Here is a 10,773-nt window from a genome sequence, read left to right as displayed (position 1 = left end):
CACACACACATACGTAGAGTAGAGCTCGTAGCTTTTTCTCGCTCGCCTGACTTGTCAATGAATTCCTTCTTTTGTGTACAGCGCTCTCATTGGCCAATGTGCTTTTGTGGGCGCGGCTTAGCTGCTGTTGCCAGAGGAACTGATGATGTCACGTTATGGCTTCTATTGTTTCGTTTATTTCATTAGTTCATTGCAATGAGTCAAAACATCATATAGATTGCTACACTTTAAATCAGACCTCCACATAAGTGATCCAAAAATATTTGAAATCTTTTACAAACCATTCAATATAAATCTCCTATTTAAATCATCAGCTTAGAAAGACACACACCAAAAAACAAACATTCGTATAAAACTTGCTCGGCTAAAGGTAGTACGGTTTTAGTCAATGAAGTCATGAGGTTTATTGTTTGCATTGAGTTGCCAAGTGCAAGTGCGCACAAAAGACTTGGGGTCAGGCGGGACACGTGGAAAAAGCCGTCAGAAAGGAGTCAACGCTTGCCGTCAGAATTCCGTTCTTCTCAAATTGGTCACCGAGCCTCGTATCTGGAAGAAGACAAGATCTTTTCTAAGTGGGGTGTGTTGAAGCCATCTGATTTTGTTACCATTGGAAACAACTTCTGATTTAGCGCCGCTGACCAGAAGTGAAACCGCTAGGCAAAAAGTCCCACCCCCTTTCTCCTGTTTTGGTCTCGCTTCCAGTTCAGCTCAGCCAGCTGAGCTCAGCCAGCCAGCCAGCCAGCCAGCCAGCCAGCCGGCCAGCCGGCCAGCCAGCCGGCCTGCCAGCCAGCCAGCCGGCCTGCCAGCCAGCCGGCCGGCCAGCCAGCCGGCCAGCCAGCCAGCCAGCCATCCATCCAGCCAGCGCCATGTTGCTCACCCGTTAGAAAGACAGGAAAGCGAGCGGCGATATTCTGGAGCTGCAAGTGCAGCAGGCAAGCAAGGTAGTCGGGATGATCCCTGGACTTGGCGTCGCATTCGTGGTATGGCAAAAGCGCACATAGTCCCGTCTCTTGGGACCAGCTTAAGAAGAGCTTCTTCTCTTCAGCTTCTGCACTGAACCTGGACGCACGCGGGAGGAGCTGAGGCGCTTTTAGCCTTGGTCACGCACGGGCTGGGCTCATTTGGAAGCGAGCGGCCTACCTTGCGTTCTCTTTCAATCGCCGACTGTCTCTGTAGTGCAGCAACCACTTCCACTTTTCCCTTTGGTTGAGCTCTCGCAGGACTTGCGAGAACCTTCTGGCCGTGTCTGAACAGTGGGCACCGAGCCATCAGACGTTTGGACCGAGGCAAAGAAAGCCGTACTACGTTACGTACCCAGGCTGAGGGCTTCCAGGGCCGGCCCATCAAACACCACAAAGCCTCCGCTGAGAAAGAGTTCTTGATGGGTGCGATTGACCAGATCGTGCGGTTCGTCGATGCCCGCGAACAGCACGCCCGGCGACTTTTTCAGCTCCAGTAAATGGGGAACCTGAAGCGACAGGTGCAAAAAACAGTCGGCCATTCCGGTCGTCCAATCCGTGACTCCTTCCTACCTCCGAGAGGTGCGCGGAGATGTCTTCGTTCCTGACCACGATGAGGAGAGACGAAGACTCTCCGGCGAGGAAGAACTGGCTCGGCCGGACCGCCTTGTGACCCGCTGCTTCCAAACACGCCTTTGGAAAGTTGAACAAGTTGCGTCCACGCTCGATCACAATCAATCAATCAATCAATCAATCAATCAATCAATCAATCAATCAATCAATCAATCAACCAATCAAAGCATGTGTTTGCTACCTTTGTTTCGGCAAAGAAGGAATCTTCTGACGTGGCTAAGATGTAGAATCTGTAGTTGGTGGATTTCACCTGCCAGCGATCCTCATCCGCTTTGAACGGCCAGGATACGGCGAGGGGGGGCGGGTCGTCGGACGGGCCTTCCGCCGCGTCGGACTGAGCGCTTTCGCTGGCCTCGAGCCTACGTGGCGACTCTTCAAGGGTTCTTTTCGGAGAAGCTAGGAGAAAGTCTTTTTCTGTCCGCTTCCCAAGCCTCTCTGCATCTGCACGGCGGACGTCTCGGACCCCATCTGGCCCGTCTCGTTCTCCGACGAGGAGGCTTTGAGCAAGCTTGTCATCGCGGTGAGCAGCAGCAGCAGCAGCAGCAGCAGCAGCAGCAGCCCCCGCCGCATCGATCTCACCGACCCGAAGCACCGATCTTCTGCACGGGGCCCGACGCGCCGCGCCGTCGGGAGAGCCGGACAAAAGCTCGACGAGCTCCGCTTCGGTCCTTTCAGTCGGACTCCGGGGGCCAGAAAAGTCCCCGGAGGGTAACGGTTCTTCCGCCTTCTCACCTTGCCCTTCCTCCGTTAGTCCCACAGTAGTTGGGACTAGTTTTCTGGTTTCAGAATCAATGAGGTCATTTTGGACTGCTGCGCTCAAAGGTAGGCGGCGGATGCATCGGGTCCCCTCGGCACTTGCTGCCACATTCGGCGCCGAGGTGCCGCAAGTGGAAAGCGGCGACGCATCCGCCACGGCCGGCGGAAGCGCAAACGGATGCGCCTGGCTGGCGTTCTCCGCTTGAGAAGAACAAGCGTGGTCATTGCGCTCCGAGCCAAAGTCAATCAATCTGGCGGTGGAACGGCTGTAGAAGAACCCGATCCACATGTGAAGGACGAGCCGCGCGTCTCGGCCGGACTCGCCGAGAGACGAATCCCACGGGCTGCGGAAAGGGAAAAAGATGAGAGGCGGCTCGCTCGCTCGCTCGCTGGCTGGCTGGCTGGCTGGATCGCTGGCTGGCTGGCTGGCTCGCTCTCGCAGCTCCGTACGTACCCGTGCAAGGCCCGGAGGACTGTTCTGTCCTTTGGATCGCACGAGAACCTGCTGTCTCGGCTAAAGTCGTACTCTTCGTTCCACTGGCGTGTCACTGCCACGGATCCGTCTTTGCAAAGAAAGCTGCGGTGGCGCCGGAAGGCCTGGCTCCATTTGCTGCTCCAATGCTCTTTTTCCTTTTGCTCTTCAGAGGAGGCCCGCGGCGGCCTGTGAAGCAATCCGCCGGAACCGCTTAAGGGGGCCACCCGGAAGGGCGTGCCCGCTAACGCCCACAGCGGTAGCGAGTACGCGTGTTCTTTGAACAACAAAGAAAGCAAGTCGCCGCCTTCCACGAGAGGGACTTTGGACCCGAGAGCTCGGTCGCCATTTTGGCTCTGCTCGCTCTTCCTCCGAGGCCGCCGCTCCGCTTCTGACGGAAGCGTCTGGCGGTCGGCCCCGAGCGCCAGGTCGGCGAGTAAATTCAAGGCGTCTGTCGCCGGCTTTGGCGTCCCGACCGCTTCTTTGGCGCGGGATGATGGCCGCTCAAAGTGCATCCACCCTGTGCGCACAAAACACAACAGACAGTGAATGGCGCCAGGAAAGGAGAAAGAAAAAAAAAAAAAAAACAGACTCACATGTCTTTTGAAAGTGTTCCCGTGAGATGTGGAGCTGCCTCCTGAGTGTTTTCATTCTCTTCCACTTTGGGTAAATGGACGGAGGCCTGGACACGATTTGGCCTTTCGGGCCTCGCGTCTCCTCCGGCGGCGGCGGCGGCGGCGGCCATGTGGGCTCCGAGCCCTTTGGCACGGAGGCCGTGCGCTGGGCATGGAGCCTGCTTTTCTTCCCGCCGGGCTGCGTCTCGGCGCCGAGAGCTTCGGGATGGGAATCCCGCTGACGTTTTGTCATGGTCCTCCTCCTCCCTCGTGCGTCGTCTTCCTCCTCGGCACCTTGCGGCCCGAGCCCGTCTTCACCGCTGCGCTCTGGACTTCCCGTCGCCGCCGCTCGGTCTGCGTCCGGAGTTATGGGAGGGCTCGGGAGCCGAGACCCAGCGGAAAAAGTTGAGCCGTGAGGAACCAAGACTCTTCCGCATTCGCTGATGACCGGCCATGCCAAGGTGCAACGTTCCGATCGGTCTCTCAGGGGAGCGGCGCCGCTCGGCACGGCGCGCTTGTCGGCCGGTCGTGTGGGAAACGGATCGGCGCCGGCCTTTCTTGGCTGGGACCGACGCGCCCGCGAAGTGCTTTTCGCTTTGTGCCTCTCCACAGATGGCCCTTTTGGACTTTTCATTTGCTCATTTGCTGGCGCATCCGTCCGCAGGCAAGCCGAAGGCCTCAAAGGCTCCTGTGCGGGACTCTTGCGGCTCACGCTTTGCTCCGAGGTGAAGCTCACGATCAGCTCGGCGGGAACGTCGTGAGTCCGCAACCTTTCGGCTCCCGCTTGCCAACGGTTTGGCGCCACGGTCGCTTCGGCTTGCGCACTGCTCGTCTTCTCCGACAAGGCGGCAGGAGCGGCTTGACTTTTCTCAAGGTGGGGGGTCCGGAACGTGTCCACTCCGGGATGGTGGCTTGCGTTGGGGGGGTCATTTGCCGCACGTGTTTGCGCCTGAGCGGTGTGTGCGTCCAACGTTGCGGGGCTGTCTTTTGGGCCCGTATGCAGCGGAGCGGCGAGTTGCGCCGTGGGCGCGTCACCGGGAGCGGCAGGTAGCAGGGAAGGACTTGGCATCAGCGTATACGTCACCACGTCACACAGGCCTTGGCTTCTTTTCTCCACTTGGCCTCGGGCCAAACGTAGTACGGGCAGAATTCTTGGAATTTGACATGAGACGAAGCCAGGCGCTTGGGGCTCTGCGACAATCCAAAGAAAGGACATGTGGCGCGACTTGGGCGGCACGGCTTCTTTGGATCGGCGCTTACGTACCCTTCGTTGCCGACGCTCTGAAAAGGAGAACAAATGTTCTTTTTCTATTTGCGTCAACTCATTCATTCACTGACTCACTGACTCACTCACTGACTCACTCACTGACTCACTCACTGACTCACTCACTCACTCACTCACTCACTCACTCACTGACTCACTCACTCACTCACTGACTCACTCACTCACTCACTCACTCACTCACTCACTCACTCACTCACTCACTCACTCACTCACTCACTCACTCACTCACTCACCTTGTCTTTTGATAGGTAAACGCCACCACAGCAAAGGGGCAAGTGAGGCTGGGCGCCGTTTGCTCGCTTCCGTCGTCAAGCAGCTCGTAAATGTAACACTGCGGAAAGGAAAGGCAGGCGGGGAGGGAGGGAGGCAGGGAGGGAGGGAGGCACGTCGCTCCAGAACCCCCTCCGGCCGGCGCCTTACTTACTTGGGTTCTCTGGAAGGCGAGCGAGAAGCCGGTTTGGGCGGTGACGGAGGCCAGGTGCTGCGACACGTGGCAGTCAAAGCCCGGCGTGGGCGCCAAGACGTCGCGACGGCGGTTCTCGCAAACTCTCTTGACTCGCCCCTGCGGCACGGACAACGTCAACGGACAAGTCGAGCGAGCGACGCCCGGCGGGAAAGGTGCCGCCGCTACCGTAGTCAGCCTGATGATGGCCACGTAGCCCGATTGTCCGTCCCGCCAGCGCTCCGGGCCCAGACAGTCGGAGAACATGGAGATGTAAATGCCTGAAAGACAAATGAAGGGAGCCAGTCGGGCGACTTGCAAAATCTCTCTGGCAACTCGCCGGAGAATATTCAAGAAGCCGAACGCTGCGGCTTTTGTTGATGGTGGCGGCGAAAGTGATGGCAGCGCGCTGGCCTTTGACCGCTCAGCCCGTACCTTGAGCAAAAGTCCACCGTATTGATTTTCGTTATTTACACGCGGGGCTGTAACAGCAGATTGTTGAGCGCTCTTCCTTTTTTTTTTTTTTTTCCCTTTCCTTTCAACGGTATTCAGGCAAGCTCGCTGGCGCGGGATGTGAACGTGACAACTCCCAAGTGCGCCATTAATGAGGCTGCTTGAAAAGTCTTTTTTGTTACCTTTTGAGGGGTCTCCCAAACTGGAACAGGAGCTCATCCCAGTGAGTACTCCAGTTTGCCCGAGCGCATTGGCCTACAAAGACCAAACGATATGAATAACCGTCCAAAGTAAGACGAGCAGGGAAATGTGGTTTGAACAGAGAGCTTTGTACCTTGTGAACGTCATCAAAGAGCAAAAAGCCGTACGTCTCCTCCAGGTCCTCTTCAGAATAGCCCGCTTGTTTTCTCTTGGCTCGAAAGGCGGCGTACTGCGTGCGTCAAGTCGGATACAAAGCTTCATTTATGTCTTTATTTGGCCGCTTAGCAGTGAGCGTTCCACGAAGCTTTCGTTCACCTTTTGGTTCAAGGTTGGGTTTTGAACCAACGAAGCCGATTTGTATCTGAATGACAGCTTGGACTCTTGGTACAAGAAGGCACTTTGGAGTGGAGCCAAGATTTTCCGTTGAAAAGCGTCCGAATATTCGCTCACTGGTATTAAAACACCTGAATGTGAAGGGGAGCAGAGCAGAGCAGAGCAGAGCACAGCACAGCACATTGGGTTAGGAAGGAAGGAAGCAAGGGCCAAATGCACACAGAGAGACTGCTCCATTCCATTCCATTCCGTTCCGTTCCGTTCCGTTCCGTTGGTCTCGCTCGTCGTACGCTTATGGCAAGCAATAAATCAACAAAGCATAAGGTCGAGTGTGTTTTGGGGCCAAGAGTTGGATTCACGTTGATTTCTGAAGATGAAAGTGAAAGTTAAATGTACTCAACTCGAAGCGGAATCGGTTCCACTTTCCATTTCGGAACTTGTCAGCTGTAACGCTGTCCTCGTGTCCGTCCTCGAAAACAAATGCTTCTTGGTTGAAACATGACCCTCCCCAAACCAAGTGGCGTTCAATCTACTCCCAACCACGCAAATCTACTTTCACTTTGCGCCCGCCTGTGAGATGAAAGGGAGAGAGAGAGAAAAAAAGACACACGCATTGTTGATCGGCTCGCTCCAAACCAGGAAGTGAGGATCCCTGGCCACGTAACACACGGAAAAAAGAAAAGAAAAGAAAAGAAAAGAAAAGAAAAAGAAAAACAAACACGGCCCAGCGACGACAGCGAAACCTCGGATGAATTCCGTTTTTGCTCGTCAATCCGACGTAGGTGAAAATAAAATCCTGTAGTGACGGAAAGCGACGCGGCGCCACTCGAAACGAAAGCAAACGAGTTGCCGGCGACCGGCCACCGCATCCATTTTGAAAGTTGTCAAACGAAAGCTCGAGCGAGGGAGCGAGGGAGCGAGAGAGAGAGCGCGAGGGAGCGAGAGGACGTGGTGTCCGATCGTGGGAGTCGCTCACGAGCGCTCCCACTCGTCTTCTCAGCTGTTCCACAACATTGGCCGTCCATCGACCGACATGTTGACTACGTACGACAATGTTTAGTACTTGACACGAGTGCTCCACTTTTGGTCTCCAACTTGTTTGGAGCCAGCCGCATGGCACTAAAGACGAGAAGAGACGAAAGGCGACGCTCATTCTGTACGACGTACGCAACTGTGCTTCACGTCATTAAACGTCAAACATTGACAAGTATTTACAAATACAAAAAAAAAAAAAGACACTCGAAAACAAAGTAGATTCAAAGAACATTTATCACAAGAGTCAGTGTGGTTTTCAATTAATTAAAAAAAATCTTTCTTTGTATTCTTCTATGCAATCATATCGCGCAGTTGGTTTTGTCAAGTATTTGCCATGTATTTTGCGTTTTATAAATGAAAGTGGCCCTTACATCCGACCGTTTTTCTGAGTGTGGCCCTCAAGCAAAAACGTTTGGACACCCCGAACGAAATATATACAAGTATTGGGACAAGAACAGACAAAAGTGGCCCAAAGCTGACAAACCATGATCAAAATCTGACAAGAAATTGTAAAAAAAAAAAGGTCTCTCAAAAAGTTGAAATCAATCTGACCAAAAATACAAACCTACGTATATGTTTCCTTTCAATTACGAATCTATGAAAGCCAACTAAATCTGACCAAAAAAGGGACAAAGATACGACCGAGAAGCGACAAATAGCTTGCGTATTTGTGGTCACGTTGTATGCGATGACTACACTTCCCAGAGTTCTTTGCTTTCGCCCGATCTCGTTTGAACGACGGACGGGTGGACCGGAGAGTGGGCGGGCGAGCGAGCGAGCGGGCGGGCGTGCAGGCGTGCGCGCACGGCGTTCTTTTTGCAGCAACGTCCCGCGCGCTGCCGCTGCCGCTGGCGCCGGCGCTCGCTCGCTCTATGTGGCAATGACTTGCATCCTCCGTTGAATGTTCCACGGTGCACGGTCGAGCGAGGAAAATGACGGCATGGAGATAACGCGCAACAGGCCGTCCTTGTACGGAGACATCGGTAAGCAGCTTAGCACTCTGCCAGTTGCCATTCCAAACAGAAAGAAATAACTGCGCCTTGCCTTACCTTGCAACAACAATTCATCACTTGTTTTGCGAACAAAATGGAACTATACAAATCCAATCCAATTGTAAATGATGCTTAAGTCAAAAGAAGAAATGTTGATTTTAAAATGAATGAGCTGTCAAAGTTGTCTCCCCCATTTTCAGCCGAAAAGAATCCAAATAAATCATGCCATTCCAATCAATTCCGAATGTGTCAGCACGTCGTCACGTGTTGATAGGATTCGCTCAACACTTTCCACTTGTAACCTGACTGACTGACTGACTGACTCACTGCTTGCACGTACAGCTCACGGTCTGGGCTTCTGGACGGAGCGGTCGGCGGTACACGAAGCGGCGGCGCAAGGCGGGGCGGCGCGGCTGCAGCAGCTGATCCGGGACGGGGCGGCCGTCGACGCACCGGCCGCCGACTCCGTCACGCCCTTGCACGAAGCCTGCGTCCGGGGACACGCCCGCTGCGTCGCGCTGCTGCTGGCTGCCGGGGCGCAGGTCAGAACTTTGCAACCAGGATGCTCAAATACAGGGGGAAAAAAAGCCCAAAAGAGATCTGAAGCCGTGACCGGATCGTATCGCCTGTCCCTTGGAAGATGAATTATTTGGTCGCAATGAAATGAAAACAAGTCTTTTGGAAAAAAACAAAGTCAAACTCCGCTGATGAGGGTGGCCTTTTTCCCCCGATGAGCCCACAGGTGGACGCCCGCAACATCGACGGCAGCACGCCGCTGTGCGACGCCTGTGCCGCCGGCAGCCCGGAGTGCGTCAAGCTGTTGCTGGAGCACGGCGCCGCCGTCAACCCGCCGTTCTTCACCTTCTCGCCGCTGCACGAGGCCTGCATGCGAGGTAGCTCACATCAGCAAAATCAGCACGTGCGCCGTGATGCGTGGGCGGGCGATGGAGGTCAGGCAGGCAGGCAGGCAGGCAGGCAGCCACGCAGGCAGCCACGCAGGCAGGCAGGCAGGCCCCGGGCGCCCGCCTCTTAAAGGCACCGACCTGACTCTAGGTCCACTCAATACATCACAGGGCATGTTTCCAAAAACCACCATCTAATTGTAATGTTTGTCGACAGGCAATTTGGATTGCGTGGAGCTGCTGATCCAGCACGGCGCCTCCATGGAGGCGCACGACTGCCGCTACGGGACGCCGCTGCACGTGGCCTGCGCCAGCAAACACTACCTCTGCGCTAAACTGCTCCTCAATGCCGGTCAGTGGAAAACAAACCAAAAATGCCCATCCGGGCCACCTTCACTTGGCAGTGTTTCAGATCTTTTTGGCACCTGTTTTATGCTTCGAGTTTTGTCCGGTATTTTTTCACCCCCCGCCCCGGCCTGCAACCGGCCTGCCTTGGCCTGCCCCGGCCTGCCTGGGCCCCGGCCCGCCCAGGCCCGGCCTCCCAATTTGATCAGGTCTTCCAGTGTTCCAGCGCAGCTGCCATTTTCTTTCAAAGGCGCCAATGTAAATGCGGCCAAGCTCCACGAGACGGTGCTCCACGCCGCCGCCAAGGCGCGCCACGTGGAGCTGATCGAGCTGCTGGTGGAGTTTGGCGCCGACCTGCACGCCCGAGACAACGCAGACAAGAAGGCCGTCCACTACACGCCGCTCGGATCGCCGGCGCATCTCTGCTTTCGCTTCTACGAGGGTACGGACGCTCGGCGGCCACAAACAATTGGGATGTTTTGTCGTACTCGCAAAAAAGTGGAGTCAGCGTGTGGAATGAAGGCTAACCGCAAGTGCTAACCATCAGCATTGGCCTACCTTGTGTTTTTTTGTGGCGCAGACACGCCGCTGAGCCTTCAGCAGCTGGCGCGCTTGGCCCTGAGGAGGATCCTGGGCGTGAAGGCGCTCCACGTTTTCTCCCAGCTGGATTTGCCCAAACGCACGCTCGCCTTTCTGTCGTACGCCCCGGCTCCCGTCTTCCAAGTCTGACGGGCGTTTTGGAAGCCTCACTCACTCACTCACTGACTCACTCACGCAGGCAGGCACGTTGGGATCTTTTTTTTGATGGACTGGCCACCGAAGCCAGATGTGCCGCCCGACGTCTCGAGTGTGACGCTTACGCCCCTGCAATCGTTGAACTCCCAAAAAACAACAATATTGTTCTGCGAACAGTAAACAAATCCCTTTTTTGTTTTCATCTGACAAGATACAACAGTCATCCTTCCCAAAGGTACACAAGAAAAAAATGAATCCACCTACTACGTCTGTTGACAAAACCTTTAGTTAAAAAAAGGCTGGGCTTGGAATGATTCCTGTTTTCACTCTTCTTCTTGCAAATGAACAGCATCAAACATCATGGTGTGCCACCATCTAGTGGTCAACAGTGGAATGACACCCAAAAAACACTGGAGCCCAAACAACAGTTACAAACTGTACATACGTATGTATAGATAAAAAATGCTTCAAAATAGCAAACCTGCAGTGGAATGTACGTACGTATATATAATATATATACTGTAAGGATGTACATTTGTAAATCACACAGATGGTTCTACCTTTGTGAATTGTGTACGAGCCAAGATAATAAAGGAGACTGCTCTTTGTTGGACTT

The 10,773-nt window shown here is 54.5% G+C and overlaps 2 protein-coding genes across 4 annotated transcripts; one reads left to right on the top strand and one right to left on the bottom strand.

The window, feature by feature from the left end:
* Window positions 1–153: 153 nt before the first annotated feature.
* On the bottom strand, window positions 154–7,026 carry tasor2 (transcription activation suppressor family member 2). 2 transcript variants are annotated; one of them, XM_049722336.2, is made up of 16 exons: window positions 6,550–7,026; window positions 6,131–6,279; window positions 5,949–6,044; window positions 5,797–5,869; window positions 5,351–5,442; window positions 5,144–5,281; window positions 4,953–5,050; window positions 4,699–4,715; window positions 3,417–4,625; window positions 2,803–3,340; window positions 1,774–2,692; window positions 1,533–1,652; window positions 1,315–1,468; window positions 1,141–1,246; window positions 878–1,059; window positions 154–546 (listed from the first exon to the last, which is right to left on the bottom strand). In XM_049722336.2, exons 1-16 carry the CDS (start codon window positions 6,575–6,577, stop codon window positions 455–457), a joined length of 4,011 nt encoding a protein of 1,336 aa, XP_049578293.1. In that variant the 5' UTR covers window positions 6,578–7,026; the 3' UTR covers window positions 154–454. The 2 variants fall into 2 exon arrangements, with proteins under 2 accessions (XP_049578293.1, XP_049578292.1); XM_049722335.2 differs by having other exon boundaries at window positions 4,953–5,281.
* A 377-nt stretch (window positions 7,027–7,403) lies between these two features.
* Window positions 7,404–10,770, top strand: asb13b (ankyrin repeat and SOCS box containing 13b). Of its 2 annotated transcripts, XM_049722476.2 has the most exons (6): window positions 7,404–8,166; window positions 8,518–8,717; window positions 8,918–9,068; window positions 9,295–9,429; window positions 9,673–9,864; window positions 10,003–10,770. In XM_049722476.2, exons 1-6 carry the CDS (start codon window positions 8,085–8,087, stop codon window positions 10,149–10,151), a joined length of 909 nt encoding a protein of 302 aa, XP_049578433.1. In that variant the 5' UTR covers window positions 7,404–8,084; the 3' UTR covers window positions 10,152–10,770. The 2 variants fall into 2 exon arrangements, with proteins under 2 accessions (XP_049578433.1, XP_049578432.1); XM_049722475.2 differs by having other exon boundaries at window positions 9,295–9,864.
* Window positions 10,771–10,773: the final 3 nt, after the last annotated feature.

Source organism: Syngnathus scovelli, chromosome 6, assembly GCF_024217435.2.
Source record: "Syngnathus scovelli strain Florida chromosome 6, RoL_Ssco_1.2, whole genome shotgun sequence".
Lineage (NCBI taxonomy): Eukaryota > Metazoa > Chordata > Actinopteri > Syngnathiformes > Syngnathidae > Syngnathus > Syngnathus scovelli.
Note: the sequence above shows the minus strand (reverse complement) of the source record. Positions and strands in the feature narration are given on the sequence as shown.

Excerpts from the sequence above, each read along its gene's own strand:
- tasor2 (XM_049722335.2), bottom strand. The coding sequence starts at position 6,577 with ATGGAAAGTGGAACCGATTCCGCTTCGA. Across the intron at positions 3,341-3,416 it reads GGAACACTTTCAAAAGACAT|GGTGGATGCACTTTGAGCGG; the intron begins GTGAGTCTGTTT and ends TTGTGCGCACAG. Across the intron at positions 1,653-1,773 it reads CCTTCTTTGCCGAAACAAAG|GCGTGTTTGGAAGCAGCGGG; the intron begins GTAGCAAACACA and ends AACTTTCCAAAG.
- asb13b (XM_049722475.2), top strand. The coding sequence starts at position 8,085 with ATGTTCCACGGTGCACGGTCGAGCGAGGAAAATGACGGCATGGAGATA. Across the intron at positions 8,167-8,517 it reads GTCCTTGTACGGAGACATCG|CTCACGGTCTGGGCTTCTGG; the intron begins GTAAGCAGCTTA and ends TTGCACGTACAG. Across the intron at positions 8,718-8,917 it reads TGCTGGCTGCCGGGGCGCAG|GTGGACGCCCGCAACATCGA; the intron begins GTCAGAACTTTG and ends ATGAGCCCACAG.